The 20,718-nt window shown below is 40.7% G+C and overlaps 1 protein-coding gene across 6 annotated transcripts in view; it reads right to left on the minus strand.

Annotated features, from left to right (window-relative positions):
- The window catches only part of PBX1 (PBX homeobox 1), a 324,640-nt gene that overhangs the window by 37,324 nt on the left and 266,598 nt on the right, over positions 1–20,718 (minus strand). For 4 of the 6 annotated variants that reach the window (XM_035278949.3, XM_008985115.5, XM_078355045.1 and 1 more), the window contains 2 exons: positions 17,893–18,005; positions 16,451–16,540 (listed from right to left, as the gene is read on the minus strand). In XM_035278949.3, the coding sequence (XP_035134840.1) occupies positions 16,451–16,540; positions 17,893–18,005 (203 nt within the window). The remainder of the gene's footprint in view (positions 1–16,450; positions 16,541–17,892; positions 18,006–20,718) is intronic. The other 2 variants (XM_054247504.2, XM_008985116.5) reach the window with 1 other exon arrangement.

Here is a 20,718-nt window from a genome sequence, read left to right on the forward strand (position 1 = left end):
TGCTGGGGGACAGTCACCCTCCTTTATTCTGGAATTCTCACCCAAGTGTAAGGGGGTTTGAGTTTTTGAAATTTTTATTTTTTCCTTTTAAAGAGTCCCAGATCTCTGCAGTGTAAATCTTTCAGCTGTACTGTGGGCTCAGGAGTCTGCTTTGGCTTTTCTGTATATGTGCTGCTATGGAATAAGACGCGCAGAGCAGATGATGGTGAGATGTCAAGGTTCAACAACCTAGAAGAACGTGCTAGCTTACAGATAGTAAGAGAAACAAGAAGACTGATCGAGCATCCACAATAAAACGTCAAGTCACTCAAAATACCATTTTCTTGACCTAAGTGTAGCTAAGGTCATAAGAAAGCTTTTTTAATAGATGTAGCTTTGATCTCTTCAACCTGGCTATAAAGAAGCCAAGGATTTCTTTATTTGGCTTACGGTAATAATAGGCCTAGGGCACATCTCCCCCGAAATATTTCACTAACATCTCTAGGTTCTTTCAGAAAATTCTTGGGTGCTATTTTACAACCTGAGAATTTTCATAAATCAGAAAGATAGAAAATGTCAAGCTAATTCAGGTTGTAGGGTTAATTACTTTATTTGAGGATCAACACCAGTATCACTTACAAATAGTTTTCCTAGGGTAACCATCCAGCTTTCCCTCTGAAGAATTTTTTTTTTTTTTTTGAGACGGAGTTTCACTGTTGTTACCCGGACTGGAGTGCAATGGCACGATCTCGGCTCACCGCAACCTCCGCCTTCTGGGTTCAAGCAATTCTCCTGCTTCAGCCTCCCGAGTAGCTGGGACTACAGGCGCGCACCACCATGCCCAGCTAATTTTTGTATTTTTAGTAGAGACGGGGTTTCACCTTGTTGACCAGGATGGTCTCGATCTCTTGATCTCGTGACCCACCCACCTTGGCCTCCCAAAGTGCTGGCATTATAGATGTGAGCCTCCGCGCCCGGTCTCCCTCTGAAGAATTTTATACAGAAATAGGATGAGACCTGGAGCCTTATTCCACAGCAGTCCTCCTCCACTCAGAAACAGAATTTCTTCTATTTACTAAATGCTGGCCGAGTGCAGAAGAATTAGTATCCTTATTGTGCAAGAGTTCTTAGAAATCAATAGAAAAAGAGATGAACATTGCAAGAGTACATACAAAACGCCAATAACCATATAAAAAAGTTCAATCGCACTAGTAACCCAAGAGATACAAATTAAACTAAAAACGAGATGCCATTTAATTGATAATTGACAAAGGCTGAAAAACAGTTGAGGGTGTGAAGCAATGGAAACTACTTGAAACTGTTAGAACCATCAACAGAAGTTCCTAGAAGCAAAGTTGACAATACATCACAAAGACTGTAAACTTATTCACACCCTTTCATCTAACAATTCCATTTTTAGAAATTTATCCAAAGGAAATAACAGAAAATGTACATTAAATTTTCTGTGCTATAAAGCTTACCACCATGTTATTAATAATAGTAAAAAAAAAAAAAATCAAAACACAGATTAAATGCTCTACAGTATAAATTGATTAAGTATATTGTGGACTTTCCTTATAACCATTTCCTGGGCAGTTATTTGAAGTTATGTTTGAGAAGAATGTTTAATGATATGGAAAATATTCATATTTTTAGTAACAGAGGTAGCTAAAATGAAATGTAACTTGCCTACACCCACACAAAAAAACACACTTATGCATAAAGTGCTAGAAGGCTATAAACACAGAGACTAAATTTTCTTCTTTGTGGTTTTCCTGCATTCTCCAAATTTTCTACATTAAATATTGATTTGCAATCAGAAAAAAAAATTTAATTTAAACAGTGTCTGAAGAAGAGTCCATATATACCTTATGTCTTTGTTTTGTGTGGCGGCCAATCTCCAGAGCTCATTAAAGAAGAGCAACCAGGCCAGGCGCGGTGGCTCACGCCTGTAATCCCAGCACTTTGGGAGGCCGAGGCGGGTGGATCACGAGATCAAGAGATCGAAACCACACTGGTCAACAACGTGAAACCCCGTCTCTACTAAAAATACAAAAAAAAAATAAGCTGGGCACGGTGGCACGTGCCTGTAATCCCAGCTACTCAGGAGGCTGAGGCAGGAGAATTGCCTGAACCCAGGAGGCGGAGGTTGCGGTGAGCCGAGATCGTGCCATTGCACTCCAGCCTGGGTAACAAGAGCGAAACTCCGTCTCAAAAAAAAAAAAAAAAAAGAGCAACCAATGCAATCTGTAGCCAACTACAGGTCTTAGGAAGAAAGGCTGAGGGAAGTGGATTCTTTTCCCCAGAGAAGAGAGAGTTAGCAAGTGATTTCATAACTCTTTCCGAAGTACAATTACCTGTGAAGAATGTTAATCTTCACCAGTAACTTTTTTTCCCTTTATATGAAAATAGGGCTGCTGGGCACCGTGGCTCTGAGGCCAGCCTGGCACCAAGGTGAAATTCCATCTCTACTAAAAACACAAAACTTAGCCGGGTGTGGTGGTGCGCACCTGTAATCCCAGCTACTCAGGAGGCTGAGGCAGGAGAATCACTTGAACCTGGGAGGTGGAGGTTTCAGTGTACTGAGATTGCGCCACTGCACTCCAGCCTGGGTGACGGAGTGAGACTCAAAAAAAAAAAAAGAAAGAAAAAAAAACAGGGCCAAGGAATAGAAGGAATAGGTTAAACATGAACAGCAAGATCTTCTGAGACAAGACGGAGAGCTGCTCAATATCAGGCATTCGGTCTCCTTTTCATATTCTTTGCCTTAATGCCCAACAGAATTCTAGTTGATAAGTCCCAAGAAAATGTCTGCTGAACAAATGAGTGAATGAATGGAATGATGGATCAAACTCAAGGCCACAGAGATAACATCTCCCCCAAGGAAAAGTATGGGAAGGAGAAAAAACAGTAATAGATATCTGGGCTCTGAATATAGATATATATACATATATGTATATATATTCACCTGCCTTCAAGTGCTCAATTGCCATGTGTTGCTAATAGCTAACTTATCGGACAGTGCTAAAATAGAACATTTCTATCAATGCAAAAAAGTTATATTGGACAGCATGGTTCTAGAAGGAAAGAACAGCTTTTGCTAGTCACCCTCAAAATCTATGTAAGAATAGCAAACGTAAAATGTATGGAGATTATTTATATATATATATATATATGTACACATACACACACACACACATATATATACATACACATATATATATACACACATAATACACACACACACAAATACACACATACACACATGTATATATGCCCATACCCAGAGTATATATACACTGGGTATTTCTGGCATGAAATTATAGGGTACGCAATATAAATAAATTGGAGATAAAAGATGGGTACCAGGCTGTGGTAAACAGAAAAAAAAAAAAAGAGCACAAAAAGCCATTTTCTTGTGGGAAAAATGCTCTGCATAATAGAAATGCAAAAATACATGTTGGGGGTGGTTCCAAGCAGGCAGAAAATTCAGTTGGAATAGACCAGTTGCTGGTTAAAAAAACATACACACAAAACCCATTGACAACAGGTTCCACCAGGCTCACTTTGAACAGCATTCACTGAGGACCTACTGTATGCCAGGCCTGAGTTGAGGAACAGGATATAAAACTATGATCATTCTCTTCAGAACTCTGTGGTCTAGACAGGAATGAAAGGCAAGTGTCAGAAAAGAAATCCCATTCCAACTCCTGTGTCCTAAGTAGCATGTAGGCACAGTTTGAAGGAACTAGGAAGTGCTTCCAGAAGACAGGCCTGAGCTAGGCCCCGTAAGATGAGTGGGATTATGAAACGTCTGCTCGCTGCAATAGATTTTGGGCTGTGGATTCTAATGACTGAGAACTTTGTTGCCCCTAACAAAGGTCAATCTTACCTATGACAAGAGGGAAAAACAATGCGCATTTATAATGCTAGGCACTTCAGGAATATGTGATCTAGAAAGAAAGTAAAAGAAAAGTACCAGGGCAGGTACTGGGTGTTTTTCAACTGCAAAAATCACCACATTAGACAAAAAATGAAAATTGATTCTTCAGGTCTATTTTGCTTACCTTCAGATTTTTTTTTTCTTTTGCAGGGAAAGGGTTATTGCCCTGATGCCTGGCTTTCCCTTTTCTGAACTTTTCTTTTTTTGCTTACCCCCAAAATAAATTCCTATTTTAATACACTTGAATTAAATAAGTTAATGCATGTAAAGTGTCTACCACATTGAAAGAAGTCAATAAATGTTAGCTATTAATACAATTATTAAGTGTCATTTTGGCCTGCTAATTTCTTTCCTCATTGTTTTTTAATTGTTCTTTAATTTACTGCCTTAAACCACTTCCTTATTTTATTACTACTTGATCTGTTTTTTAATCTTTGTAAGTATCTTCTTAGCTGGTGTTATTTATTTTAACTACTCATCCTAGCTTATTTTATGTTTTTATTATTCTCTTCAGTACTTGTGTATCTTAATTGGTTTTAACCTTCATTTTGCAATTTCCACGTGATTTTATCACTCTCCTGTCAGTTTTATTCTTCCAATGCTTTGTAGTTGATTAGCAAATTCTTCCTACTTTTCTTTACTTAGTTCCTAGCTATTCTAAAGTTTAAAATTATATTTTCTATGTAATTTTCTAGTGTTATTTATATTATATTACCCTTGCAGGCTATCACATTTATTTTTTAACTTACTTTAAAAATCCACCTCTACTGATCTTTCCCACCTAAATTCTGGAACACTCTTGCCTTCTGTTATGATGAGCACCACACACCTCTCAGTGAAGTGAGGATCTAAAATCCCTCTCTCGTGTATGACCACTGTGTCACTATTTAGGACGGTTAACCAAACATGACACGATAAAGGTGTAGAGTAGCCTAGATCTAGCAAAGAGCTTTCTAAATAATTTTTCAAATTTAATTTTAATAAAGAAATGAACTAGTCTTAAGCCTTTCATATGCCACCCTGAGAGGATACACAACAGAGCAGTCGTAACTGAGTTCTTAAGAGTTCTTTTCCATGTCATTCAGCCTCCAAAATGTTTATCATCAGTCAGCGTAAATTCTTTTACTATAAGGTTCTTGCCAATTCCCTTCACTTGGCATAAGGACTAGAGGTCAAGAGTCTTTCTGGAAAAAGGGAAAGAAGAAAGAGGAGAAATGGCAAAAGGCAAAAGAGGAAAAATGTAATAGGGAGGAAATCACACTATAATTTAACTTTCTAATATCTTTAGAAAGTTTCTATTTTTATACATCTCAAAAAGTTTTCTCATTGAAATGTGAATGTAAGTTGAATATAAGCCTTTAAAAGCAGGCTCACCGTATCAGAACCTGAGACAACTGTAGAATAAACCATCTCATTTGATTTAAATTGGCCTTTCTAGCAATGCTTGGCTATAAGATAGAATGAGGGGCTGAGGGTAGGAGGTGGAAGGGAGGAAGCCCTTGGCTGCTTGGAAAAGAACAGACTATTCTGTGGACAACTGTGTGCCCTGTCCTTCCATTTCCTTCTTATTTTGTTTTGTAAACTTTAAGAATGGGGTAGACACAAGAAAACAAAGGGTAGCAAACTTATATACAAGTGTATTACATTTGTCAAAACTCAAGAGAATGGATGCTTATGACTTGCACATTTAATTGTATCCAATTTTGTTCCAGAAGAGAAAAAAACTGCAAATAAATACTGAACTCTAGTTAATGATACTTGTGCCAGAATATTTACTTAGGAGAAAATGCATTGTTGTCTGCAATTTACTTTGAAATGAATGAAAAAAAATCAAGATGGATTGACAGATGCAGAGAAGGATAAAAGGGTGCCGATATGACAAGGCCAGTAGAGTTATATATTAATGATAGAATCTAGGAGGTGAGAATACTGATTTCACTGCAAAATTCTATCCAGTTTTCCATATGTTTGAAACATTTTAAAATAAAATGTTAGAAACATCTTAAAAGGTATCCTTAAGGCAAATAAAGCTATGTAATTGCTTCTCTTCAGTAAGCCCCAGAGAGCATGTAGACTTCACACACTAGAGCACAGCTTCTCAAACTTAATGTGCTTACAATTGCCAGGGGATCTGGTTAAACTGTAGCATCTGATTTAATAGGTCCGGGTGGGGCCTGGGATTCTGCATGGCTCACAAGCTCCCAGGTGATGTTGATCTGCAGACCACCCTTGGAGTAGACTAGCAGGGCAGCGAGGAAGAAATCACGAAGCAGAGCCTGCCAGCAAAGGCTTAGGTCACCTGGGAGACTTGAAACAGAGCCTCTATCTTATGGAAGCCCCACAGGGTTTAGACTTAAAGGGTTCAAGATGAGTTCAAAAACATGCCCTGCTTGGGCTTGAAAAATTATTAGGTTAGATGAATTAGTGGCTGACACAGTTAAAAACTATTTAAAAAAAAAAAACATAACAAATGTAAGTATTTCTATATTTATATTTTAAATCTTCCTCCATATTATTTCATAGTTGAAAGCAAATTATTATGCTATCTGGAGTTAACTTCCTGTATATGATTTTTAATAAATAGTTCTATTTATTTCAGGAAAGGCTGATTTCAGCGGAGAGCATGCTTTTCTATGTTTTGTGGTAGGAAGTCTACTATTTTCACAGAGTGCTTGCACCTCTAAGACCATCACCCCACCTTTGGGGGCTTCATTTTAACCTTCATTTTGTAATTTACATGTGATTTTATCACGCTCCTGCCAATTTTATTCTTCCAATGCTTTGTAATTGATTAGTTTCTTTCTTCCTATTTTTCTTTTCCTTAGTTCTTAGCTATTCTAATTTTTAAATTATATTTTCTATGTAATTAATTTTCTAGTTTTATTTATATTACATTACTCTTGCACGCCATCACATTTATTCTTTTTTGTTTTTTGAGACAGAGTTTCGCTCTTGTTACCCAGGCTGGAGTGCAATGGCGCGATCTTGGCTCACCACAACCTCCGCCTCCTGGGTTCAGGCAATTCTCCTGCCTCAGCCTCCTGAGTAGCTGGGATTACAGGCACGCGTTACCATGCCCAGCTTATTTTTACTTTTATTTTTTGTATTTTTAGCAGAGACGGGGTTTCACCAAGTTGACCAGGATGGTCTCGATCTCTTGATCTCATGATCCACCCGCCTCGGCCTCCCAAAGTGCTGGGATTACAGGTGTGAGACACCACACCTGGCCCATCACATTTATTCTTTTGACTTACTTTACCAAGTTACAGTTACCAAATAACCAGCAGAGCATCTAGAACTTCACTAGCCAACATGGTAGCCACCGGCCCAAAGAAAATTTAAATTACTTTAAATTAAATAAAATTAAAAATGTATTTTCTTTTTCAAACTTGCCATATTTCTTTATTTTTTTAAGCTTCAAGATGTTTACTTTGAAAAACATGCTTGCTTACATATATGTGCATCTTTATATCTACAGCTGATCTGTATTAATTCTTTATCGTCATATCTTGTATGTTAACAGTACTTAGTTGATACCAATTCTCCTTTGGACCTCATGCCCAACACTTCTCTTTTTTTTATTTCCAACTTTTAAGTTTCAGGGTACATGTGGAGGATGTGCAGGTTTGTTATATAGGTAAATGTGTGCCATGGTGGTTTGCTCCACCCATCACCCAGGTTTTAAGCCCAGCACTCATTAGCTATTTTTCCTGATGCTCTCCCTCCCCTCACCCCCTCAACAGGTCCCTGTGTGTGTTGTTCCACCCATGTGTCCATGTGTTCTCATCATTAGTTCCTACTTATAAGTGAGAACATGTGGTGCTTGGTTTTCTGTTCCTGTGTTAGTTTGCTGAGGATAACGAACCAGCCATATTTCAAGCCCTCAACAGCCATGTGTTCCTAATGGCTAACTTATCGGACAGTGCTAAAATGAACACTTCTATCAAAGCAAAAAAAGTTATATTGGACAGCACGGTTCTAGAAGGAAAGAACTGCTTTTGCTAGTTACTCACAAAATCTATATAAGAATATCAAATGTCAGTCATGCTTATAAGCAATTCATATATTTATAGTTGGTAGGAATATGATTACATGTGTGTAAATAACCCTTACAATGGTCACTTACCAAATTTTAAAAAATACTATTGACTATCCTGGCTGGTGTATTTCTTCCCTTTCAGAGAATCAGATAACTGAACCAGATAACTCCCAGTTTTTTCTGCTTTCTATGACTTTATGAAGTACAAGAACCATGTCCTATTGATGTGTATATTTATTCCTGGTGCTGGATATTAGAAGGATCTCAATAAACATTTGTGGAATTAAGCATTTTTATTTATTTATTTGCTAATACTGTCAAACTGAAGCATATTTAGAGATGTGAAAAAGCATTGCCCCTCAAACTCAAATGTAGCCAGCAATCGGGATTTTTTTAAATTACCAATTTTAAAACAAAGGGATTTTTTCCGTGAAAGATACCTAATATTTTATCTAAAAACAAGCTTGTCTGAGAACATGGACCTCTTTCCCAAAAGGCAAGAAGGGGTGAGGCTAGACTCAGCCAGAGGAAGACTGTCTTCAGAAATCAATGGTGATGTTTCCCACAATAAACTCAGCTTATTTAATTGCCTTAATATTTGCTGACGTCTAGAGGGACCATGCCACTTTCAGGAGGAACCATAAAAACAAACTATCCCTTTGCGGTTGTGATTTTTCTTCACAGAGCAGAAGGAAGGACCAAGCTGAGTCTGGAACAACTAACCAGATCCTGGCCTGAGGACGGCATGGCTAGAGGGCCAAATGCAGGCCAGGCTGGGCAGGACGCTGTAAAACACCAATTCCAATGTAAGGAACATGGCATACACTGCCCTTTCACAGTTGAGAATCTTTCTAGAACCACAATCGTGCATCTTCCTGGGAATGGAAAAACAATAACTTGTTTCTAAATGGAAGTGGCATTGGAAGATGTTTTAGACAAAATCCAGCTCTACCGTCCTCTTTAGAATTCAGAAAACCGAGTCCTGTCAAGAAAAACTGACTTGTTCACAGTCACACAGGCAAAAGCGGAACATACATGTACATACACACACGTACACACACACACCATAAATGTGATCGTGTTTAGTGTGATCACATCACTAGGTTTAAGATCATAGGTCACTGCAACTAACTCTACAAAAAGAGAAGGCGTTTCTATGAAAGAATGCTTATTATTATATTATTAAGTCCATGGTATATCTATGTGGTTAGGGTTGGTACTTTTCTCAAACTATTGCTGGTTGGTCCTAAATTCCCCTCTTCTGCCATATAATTTAATTTCAGATTCCTTCCTGAGCTACAGAATTGGTCAGTTCCCTTGGTCTCGCCTTCTAGGAACAGAAAATTCAATCCCAGAAAAAGTACTGAATAAGATTAAAAGGTAAAATACACCCTGATTGACATCGGGGTTTCTGCAACTTGATCTGGATGTAACATGATGTAGCTTCATTCCCCAAGGTAAAAAATGCTTATGTTTATTGAATGAATGAATAAATGAATGCATTAATAACCTACTGAATGATCTGACCTCATTTGTTTTCTGTACTTCATTTTATTTTTATTTTTGAGATATAGTATCAGTCTATCACCAGGCTGGAGTACTGTGGCACAATCGTGGCTCACTGCAACCTCCCCATCTCCTGGGTTCAAGAGATTCTCCTGCCTCAGCTTCCTGAATAGCTGGGACTACAGGTGCGTGCCACCATATCCAGCTAATTTTGTATTTTTAGTAGAGACAGGATTTCATCATGCTGGCCAGGATGGTCTCAATATTTTGACCTCATTCATGATCTGCCCACCTCGGCCTACCAAAGTGCTGGGATTACAGGTGTGAATCGCTGCACCAGGCCTGTTTTCTGTACTTTTAAGGGCTTTCACTTGGCAGCTGAGGAAAAACATTGGGTTGCATATGAAATCACAATTTTTTGCTTTTTCAACCATTGGGGGCTGAAATAAAATGCTTTTCTGGTCTCAGTGTTGTTAGTTATGGTGTTAGGTTTAAAGGCCCTATAAAAAGCAAAGGCACTTACTTACTCTGTTTCCCATTGATTTTGTTACGAAGGAAAGCGAGGCTCTTAGCTTCCTGAAGGCATGGGTCTATCTACTCTATCCCTGCTGCCTTCAAACTCTTTAGGGTCTGTTCTGACACATTCAGACCCCTTGATTTTCCTTGGTTTCTTTACCCCTCAGTTTTCAGGCTGTTCACTAGTTTCTGGTTATAGCACCAGAAGGTACCCAAAGACAACCAACTCAGGGGCACATCTGGGTATGTTTTCATCGCTTTGAAATTCGAATTCAGCTTGGTAAAATAGAATAATTAAAACTGTGTATAATTAAAATGAGTTTTCCAAGATTTACATGTGAATTTTAACTATTACCCTCAGTTCCCAGCCTTACAATTCCACATGTGGCAACATCTTACTAACATATACTTTAAGTGGAAAGAGGTCTCTTAGAAATAAGAAAAATTAACATTATGGCATGCATCAAAAATGATGAGTTCGTGTCCTTTGTAGGGACATGGATGAACCTGGAAACCATCATTCTCAGCAAACTGACACAAGAACAGAAAATCAAACACTGCATGTTCTCAGTCATAGGCAGGTGTTGAACAATGAGAACACATGGACACAGGGAGGGGAGCATCACACGCTGGGGTCTGTCGGGGAGAAATAGGGGAGGGTCAGCAGGGGAGTGGGGAGTCTGGGGAGAGATAGCATGGGGAGAAATGCCAGATATAGGTGAAGGGGAGGAAGGCAGCAAATCACACTGCCACGTAAGTACCTATGCAACAATCTTGCATGTTCTTCACATGTACCCCCAAACCTAAAATGCAATAAAAAAAAACATTATGGCATGTAGCCAAGTATTACTAAGTAACCCTGTGGTATCCAAATGTCTGAAATATGTACATTTAAATAGAAGGCTATTTTTGTCCTAATGATTTATATTCTACTTATTTACTTGGTAAATGTTCCTTTTTTCCCCTTACCTAACATGGGAGAATATAAAAACAAAACAAAAAGACCTATATTACAGTTTACAATGATAAAATCTTCCTCTCTATTTTTCTATTACTGTAACGACAAAGCAAGATTATTTCTGTCATAAATTGATGTTAATGGCATGCTACCTTTGTAGAGATAGTGCTAACATTTATTTCCATTTCCACCAAACCTTTTGAATAAGAAAAATCCGTAGGGGTATCTATTAACATCCAAGACTGGCTAGAGTAAATTCATTCCTATAACCCATATTTTAAAACAAACATAGTGGCCAGGTGCAGTGGGTCACACCTGTAATCCCAGCACTTTGGGAGGCTGAGGCGGGAGGAACATTTGAGCTCAGGAGTTTGAGGCCAGCCTGGCCAACATGGTGAAAACCCATCTCAACTAAAAACACAAAAATTAGCTGGGTGTGGTGGTACACACCTGTAATCCCAGCTACTCAGGAGCTGAGGCACGAGAATCACTTGAACCCAGGAGGCAGAGCTTGCAGTGAGCCGAGATCATGCCACTGCACTCCAGCCTGGGTGCCAGAGTGAGACTCACACCTGTAATCCCAGCTCTTTGGGAGGCCAAGGTGGGTGGATCACTTGAGGTCAGGAATTCGAGATCAGCCTGACCAAGATGGTGAAACCCAATCTCTACTAAAAATACAAAATAGCCCAGTGTAGTGGTGTCCACTGTAGTCCCAGCTACTGGGGAGGCTGAGACAGGAGAATTGCTTGTACCTGGGAGGTGGAGGTTACAGTGAGCCAAGATTGCGCACTGCAATCCAGCCTGGCCGACAGAGTGAGAATCCATCTCCAAAATAATAATAATAATAATAGTAATAATGCTTTCTGCTATCCCAAATATCCAAGGAATTCAAAGGGAAAAGTTTGTGTAACGAGAGCACTTCTTCCTTCCCATCTGGGTTTCAAGATATAATTTGAACACTGGGCTTGGCTAGAAAGAATAGAAGTTACTAACTCTAATGAAAGAGTTTTCTGGAGGGAAGATCTACAATTTAGCCCGATGCCCTTTGAGCTAACAGTAAGAATCAAAGATCACAGCTGTAGAATTCTAGAGTTGTTGAGCTGAAAGAGAGCTCTGAGTTTGCTTGTCTAATACACTTTACAGATGAAGCAACAACACAGAGGTGAAGTAACGCCTTAAAAGAAGAGTCACCAGAAGGATCTAAGTTTCCCAATTTCAAGTTGCTTCTCCCTCCCTCCAGGTTGTCCTTGGAGGTTCCAGTAACATATCTAGTAGGGAGCGCAATGAGAATCCAATTCCAACAAAGTTATGTTGCTACATGCACGGCTATCCTACAAACAGGTATATATGTATATACCTTTTTTTTACAGGGATTCCTTAAGTAGAGAAACACAGGGACTCTATAAGGATAGGAGGAGTGAAAGGAATTTTTAAAAATTCATAATAAGAATGATTCCACTGCTGAGGATAATTCCCTCTGCAATATCATCACCACATAAATTCATATACTTACTGCAGATTTGAACCTTATTCTCAGAGAATATGCATCAGCCAGAAAGTTTGGAAAATTTTTTCTAAAAAGAAAGACTTAAGGACATTTTTGGATCTTAAAGACAGTGTATTTGTGGATAAGCATTTAAAATGATAATTTTCACTAGATACTTTATAGCCGATACACTGGATGTGGTTATTGGTCACTAAAAAGCATTTTTAATTTAGTGGCATCTTTTCTTCTCCTCCCTGATTTATTCATTCAACGAACATGTTTTGAGCAACTAATATATGCATGTTAGGATCATACACATATGCAGAAGTGAAAGACACTTCTGTGCACATATGTACAGTGCAAAGGAAATATGTGTCTAGGATAAAGTAGAGAGAAGAGGGGAAGGAGGACTAAGAAGAAAGACACCAAGGAGGAGCCGGGCTTGAGTTTTAAGTGTGATTCTGACGGTGCGGTGGGGTCGAGAAGTGTTGTAGGAGTGAAAGGACATTTGTGTAGATGGAACCCATGAGTGAATGTAAGGGGGGAAATGGTAGCGAGGTAAAGGTGAGCTGACCACACTGAATGCCATCCGGAGTTTATTTTGATGATAGGAGGATGAGGCAGAGGGCCAGGAAGGCTGGGCCCAGATGTAAAAGACCCTGAATGCTGGACTCAGGGTTTGAGCTTGCTTGGGTAGGCAACAGATTTCCGAGCAAGGAATGACAAACTTCAGAGGATGTGTGTGGGAGAGAGGAGGAACTCGAGACAGCAACAGTGATTAGGAAGTTATGGCAACAGTCTAGTTAATGAACTATTTCTAGAACTAGGATGGTGGCAGTGAGAATGGATAGGAAAGAATGTGATAGCTAAGTAATCTTTAAGTATGTCTGATTGACAGAGAAGTGGAATAATCTCCCTCCAAGTCACTCTAAGCTTAGTACGCAGTGCCCCTTGTCATATGAGAACACAAAGTACTTAAGGAGGTATAATTTAACTCTCACCGTGGCTAAGGAAGGGGGTCTTTAGGGCTTGCATAACACTATATCCATCTCAAAAGCATACCTTTCCATCAGAAGAGAAAAGTGACAACTGTGTCCTAACCTATCCTCACTAGGAACTACCTACCGAGAAAACTGCTCACACCAAAGAAGAAAAAAGGTCAAATTAGAAAGTTATCACTTATAAAATTTCATACTGCATTCATGTGGAATAATTTCTGCTTTGTCAAGCCCTTTCCTACTTATTTTCTCATTTTCCCTAAGGCAGCCCTTGAGGTATAAAGGGTGAGGATTGTTGGCCCCAGTTTACAGAAGAGAGATTCAATATTTGCCCATGGGCACACGAGTTACTAGGACTAACAGTCCGTTTTTGGGACTCTTACCACTGCACCTTGCAATCCTATGGCTGTGTGGTCAGTTAAAGGCAAGGTCTGAACTTTACAGGGCTTAAAATAGATGCTGCTGGGATAAGATACGGGTGCCGTGAAAGCCTAGCCAGGAGAGCAGATAAAGGCTGCCCAGAAAATGTCCTCCACGGAATCAAACACAATCCAGAGCCCAGCTGGGAATTCCATTGCAGCTTTGGGGTTAGGAACTGTTTATTTTTATTTCTTGGCTCAAAGCTTTCATTCCTGTCCTTGTCTCTTCTTGTCTCCCCTCCTCTCTCTCTCCTGCTGGCAGTCACAGCCCTGCTCTATACATACGCGTCTCAGCATCTAATACCACCATCTAAAAATACATCTCACTATAACAAGCTGAGCCTCCTGCAGGTGGTATGACTTAAAACTGATATCAAAAGAACATACCATGATCAGACTTTGATTCATTTACCCCGCATATTAAAGGCCCAGAAATAAAATAACCACAGTTCGTGGAAAAAAAAATTAATGCATAATGAGACACTCTTTCAAGTGGCATTTTCAAGCCTAGTTTTTGTGGTGGGCTTATGTAATCAGACATAATTGTCTGCACATGTTTGGTTACACTATTTCAGAAATTATTCCCAGTCCACCAGATGATGTCAGAGGGGTCAGTGTTGAGCCCCCAACTTCAGAGTCTGACTGCTCTCTCTCTTCTATGCTGCCCAATTAGGAAAGAAAGATGCCAAATAACGGAAGTGTCAGTCCCATTTCCTGCTCAGTCACGTGGACTTCCTTCAGTTCCCTTTTGGAGTTTGCCCAGATTCTTGTCCCTACACTCTGTACTTTCCTCATGTTCTTCTCTTCTGCTTATGCACAGAGCAAAGCTTTCTCTGGAAAAGTTTATCTTATATCCCCAAAAGATTCAGGAAACACGTAAATGCATGTGTGTGTAAAGCTGCACTCAGAGACAAACCCAAACAACTTCATTCATTTGGAAATCTTTTGGAGAATACATGTTCCCACAATGGTGTCTTGTATTTTTCCAAGCAGTCTTCCCAGCAAGTAAGCCATCAATGCAATACTGATAGTGTAGTTAGAACAAGCACAGATGGGAAACATCTCTCTGCTCTAAAAATCCTTCCTAGAAAAGTAACATGATTGTCCAGAACATGTTTAACAGGGTTAACTTTGACTTCTCTCCCTCCCTTCCAGAGGAGACTTGACAAATATTGTATCAACTCAGAGGGGATTCTGCCTGAAAAAGGTAGAAAATAAAGACTCCCTAATGTAAGTGGCCTTGAAAGTCACCAAGACAACCACAGTCTGGTGCTTGACTTCCTTCTGCAACATCTTTACCAAGTAGCTGGCCAAACCATGTTTGAATTTTCCAATGATGGGGAACTCCTAAAGATAGCCAACCCCTTCTTTGGAGGACTCCCTGTGAGAAAGGTCCATCAGATGTTGAAGTGAAACCTGTTTCTCTGAATCCGCTACTCACTAGTCTTATCCTATCCTAACCCCTTTAGATCATTCATGGTGAATCTAATAGTGTTAGCATGCCTTACACTATTATGTACCACCCAAATTTTCTCTTTTATGAGGTAAGAATTCCTAATGTGTTCAACCATTCCTCACCTTATCTGAGAAATAACTGATATTCTCTTAACCCTCCCAAGCCAGACAGAATCATGTATGACTTGACCAACGCAGAGCTGAAGGGGCCATCACCTCCTTCACTGCAGACACGGTATCTCCATTAGTACATTAATAAATCACCCCCAGCTCTTCTTCCTTCCATCCCTCATTTACTTTAACCATAGCAACAAAAACAACAAGAAATCATCAGCACCCACCACCCGTACCTTCCTGCAATAGCTAAGAGCTAATGGTCCTACTTGAGCCTCTTGTGACCTCTAAAAGCCCAGGAATCATCCCTTATCGAAAAAACAGCCTCCTTTTCCAGGCTGCCCTCTTGTCCCAGCTTGCTGTCACCGCTGCTGAGAAAGCAGACGATTGATCTGAGAAATCAAGTTGGATTGCTGTCCCAAATCTACACTCAGTTCTCCCTGTGTCTGTCTGATCGATTTCACTCCGTGCAATATAGCTTGTCGCTATGAATTTTCATGCTAGTCACGAGCCGCCAGCGCACCCAAGAACAAGTAGAAGATGGTCGGCACCCCTCCCCATCCCTTCCACATACCGAGCTTCTGTGTTAATTTTCTTTTTAATCGTCCATAGACAGATTGGAAAAACATATATATTTTTTCAGACCACAAACGTGGATGCAATGGATTTTGGCTACTGATTTCACTTCCCAGGTTCCCAGGCCCCAGCCTGTGGTCACATGTCCTACCACTGCTGTACTAGGTGTCACCTGTTTAGCAGCTCCTCTAGCTGAACGCATGTGGCCGCAGGTGCCATGCAAACACTGATTGCGTCTGACAGCCCTAGACGCCAGCTGCCTGCATGAAGCCTGCCCAGTCGCCACATTTTTGTGGGTAGAATGCTGCCGATGGCATGACCGATACAGAAACAAGAAACTGGGTGACCGTAAAGCTAAGATAAGCCCTACTAAGTGGCATTCTGGGCCCTATGGCTTTGAAATAATTGGCAGTGAAAAAATAAAAACAAATCAGGGTCGGGGGAGGGGGTTGTTTCCTTACACTGATGCCCTGCGGACTGTACATCTGACTGGCTGCGAGTCCATCACTGTATCCTCCTGTCTGGCTGATAACATGGCGAAGGGTATCCACCTAAACAGATGAACAACAACAGAGAGAAATTAGTCAGAGAGGTGCAGGGGAAGGGAGGCAGATCATCGTCGGGCAGGCCACCATTTGGGCATGTCACATTAATGTAATTATTTTGGAGACAGTCGTCCTGGGAGAGTCCATTAGACGGAGGCTAGCCTCCTCTGTACGCCAAATCCATAACAAGTTCTGAGTTCAGTAAGCAAGACAGTGAAACGGTAAAAGAAAACTGGGATCCCCACATTGAAACTAGTTCAACGTGTCTGCATGAGACGGTAGGGATCAGGATGATAGAGGGGTCTGGAGGGAAGAGCATGAAGCAATTTTCTCTTCTCCCCACTTCCCTACAGATCATCCTATAGAGCTGCTCCTTTGCTGGGTATCCTATAAAAACAAAGCTTCTGTTTAGAGGAGGTTTGGGCAGCCATCTCAGAGAAAGAGCAGTACTTGATCGAGACCTTGTATTTTTTGAGGACTTAAGTGATGGCTGGTTGTTTAGTCACTTGACCAAAGCCTGACCATATCACTTCAAACTTGTTTCCAGGCAGTGTTTCCCGAGAAAGGGGTGAATCGCTGACCAGTTGGTCTGTTCCAGGCTGCCATGCTTCCTGTTCCGCAGGGAGGGTGGGGAACTAGACTGACACGGCTCAGAACTTCCCTAATAATTCTGAGCCACAGCCTACTACTGTACCCTCTCACGTCACGCTTCATGCTGAGATGGGAGGATGGCTTCCTGAAGTATCATGAAGGAAATCTGTTTACTGTGGAGCACTAAGGTTTGACATAACACAGCTTGATTTTGCTTCCCACTGTGGACTTCTACTCATCACCGAAACTCAAGTCCCTTGACCTCAAGGATGACTAAGAAGATGAATTTAGTCAACCTGGCTGGGTGTTTTTAAAGCTTAAAATGAAAGTATCAGATAGTAATCTACTCGCCTGCTTGTTAATTACCTCTTCATTTGATAAAAATTGAGCACGGGAAACCAACACATGAAAGGGAGACCTGGAAACTGAGATAACATCCTGAATACCACCTGCTTTTTCCTTTGGTGAATAAAGCATATGCTGGTTCCACTTGCCTGGTGTGCCTCTGTCACCTTGCCCTGTGCTTACTGTTCTTCTCCTGCCTTCCTGGTACAACTGAAAAGCCAGAGCCAAATGCATTCACAAAGTGTGGACGAGATTCCCCATGACAATGGTTGTCTTGGTTTTTGGTTTGGTCATTGGTGAGGTTTTCGTTCTCATCTCTCTAGCTTTCTCTCTCACTCTGGACAGAAGCAGGAAGTCCAATACAACTGAGGGCTCTTGGACTCTAAGGCATTCACCTGGCGGCATATCGGCTGGGTCCCTACCTGTGATTGCACGTTGGCTCCAACCTGGGCCCCTTGGTAAGAATCCCCATTGAGTGACTGCACGCTCATGAACAAATCTCCAGAGTTTGACATGTTAAAAGAACTGGAAGAACCTGGAAAGGAAAGAGTGAGGCACCTGAATCACAGAAAGGAAAAGGCTCAAACCCCACAACTAACAGCCAAGAGGAAGAACGACATGCAAAGCAACCCCCACAAATAAAAACTAAAATAAAAATAACACCACCAGAGTCTGGTTAGTAGCATGAAGAACAGAGCAAGCAATAAAGGGTGCATATTGTTTGTGTTATGTGAAGCCACACCACTGCAAGTTGTCAATGGAACTGCTTCCCCTTAGCAACTTCAAGCTGAGAAAGGAAACTTTTATTCTTCCCAACTTAGTCTAACCTAGGATCTCTCTTCTATGCCTCTAAAATTCTAGGGTTGGCCAGGGGATCACAAGATATAGACAACGGGCTGGTCAAGGGTACTTCTGCCCCCATAATAGAGCACATAAACTATTCACCTGGATTCTAAATATGCCATTGCTCAACTGTCCCCTCCCCTGTGAGGAGCAGCACCTGGGAGGGAGTGCATGGAGGCAATGTCACACACCAGGCTGGCTCTGTGATATGGGGCTATTGACATTCTTAATTTCTAAAATGAAGGTGAAATTTCCTGCAGGGTGGCAACAGCCCAAGGAACCTTGAGGACTCTAAGAATATGTGGGAGTGATCTACCCTTCTCTGCCACCCACGACTATGGAGAAAACAATATAATGGGTCAGGAATTCTCAAGCATGCATGAAATATGAAATGTTGCTGCTGCTGCTAATAAGAATGATAGCAATAAGTGGGCCACAAGAAGGGCCATTAGCCATCTGCTTTCACCTCACAGAGACAGAGGCATCATCCAGAGTTAGCCTTATGGTCCACCCTGGCAACACCCAGGTTCCACTGGTTCCACTGGAGTAAACCTAGCCCACCTTCAACCTAAGCAGAAGGACTTGCAAAAGCTTAACATTAAACTGAAGTCATCGTGCAGCTCAGCGCATTAGGAAAGAAAGCTCAACGTGCAAGGTTTGGTTAAAACATGACGTTAGCCTGGAAAGGAGAGACCTTAGGGACCCAGGTCAGTTGCGCTCTATTATTTCCAACCCTATATTGCTCCAATTGTGCTCTTGCCCTCACATCCTGAGACAGCCATCATCAGTGTGGAATCGCCCAACAGTGATTCATGCCTCAGCTCTGACACTTTCTCTTCTGCTAAGGTAGGGATTTGAGCTCTGAGAGCTCTCCTGCCCCACAGGAAGAGGAGCAGCTAAGTGAAAGAGAGGCCTTTTTCCCCACATAGAAGGACTACTTAACAAATGATGAATTCTAAACTCTGACACGATGCACTATTTATCTATGGTGTCTATCTATACTATTCATGGTGTTTTCATACTTTAAAAGCAAGAGCCATTTAGGGAAACCAGATGATTTATAAACCTGGGGACAACTCCACAATAAAAGAAAAAAACTCAAATTTTCTTTGTCCTGTGGGAAGTTCATGCATACGTAAAAAACTAGCTATTTTACTAAATAAAGCAATCCTTCAACTAACTTCCTTCTCCTTCCTTCTTTCCCAGGAAAAAAATAAATGCTTTCTTTGGGGGTTGGAGGAGAACTCAAGCATCAACCAAAGGCCTATGCCATCTTCATCTCTTTAAGACTTGTCCTGTCTCATCTGGCCCACATTTCTCTGTTTAGCTTATCTGAAAGGAATTAGAAAGGCAGGGCCTTAGCAAAACAGGTATTGAGATCTGATCAGGTGTGGCTTATACCCAGTCAGTGGGACAAAGCCTTGGGTCTGTAACTTCCTTCCATTAATATGGGCCATATCTTTGGAACTGCCTTCCTGAACATATGAATGAAACAATGTGTGGCACAGAACACATTCTCACATGTAGATACATAATGTCTCTATATACTAGTTCTATCCCTCTCAAATAATTTTGTAATCACAGATATAACCTAAATAATACAAGCCATTTTGTAATTTGTTACAATACACGCTCACATTTAGATGTCGTCAGAACCAAGAAGAATCAGCTCCAAGAACCCAAATTATAATTTGTTATACATCATCAGACTCCCCCACCCAATGCCCCAGTTGAAGCCCAGGTATTTTACTTCTCTCCCATCATCTCTAGATGATGTCTCATCACCCACAGAGTCAGCCTTAAGGTCCATCCTGGCACCACCCAGATTCCACTGGTTCTACTGTGGTAAATCTAGCCCCCTCAGCCTAAATATAAGGACTATAAGCTTGACCATTTTTTTTTTTTTTGGAAATTAGTACACAAGCTTAGAAATGGGAGAAACCCCCTAAAGGGCTGCAATGATGCCCAATGACATGGCATCCGCAGAACCATGAAGGCATGGAATGTGCCATTTACAAGACACAAACTGCAATTGACACACGTGATTTTAAAAATACATGTGCATAGATGAATTGTAAATATGTCTTGCTGCCTAACATACACAGAGATAAATATGCACATATAAATGTCCTTCATGTACAAGTGCATTTGTATTGGAGCAGTAATTGCAGAAACATACCCTTGCGATCTTGGCTGATCTGTTCCAGCATTTCATTGTGTCTGTACACCCATGTAAAATACTGTCATGGTTTCCCACTCTCTGATAAGTATTTAGAAGCAGTGACCATGCTGAGGGAAGAGACAAGGTGTCTCTAACACCACAATAAAGCAGACAGAAGACCACACAAACATCTAAACTACAACGGGAGGACATGTTCTTTACCCAGCACGGCAAGTTGGAAAGA

The sequence above is a fragment of the Callithrix jacchus genome, chromosome 18 (genome assembly GCF_049354715.1).
Source record: "Callithrix jacchus isolate 240 chromosome 18, calJac240_pri, whole genome shotgun sequence".
Lineage (NCBI taxonomy): Eukaryota > Metazoa > Chordata > Mammalia > Primates > Cebidae > Callithrix > Callithrix jacchus.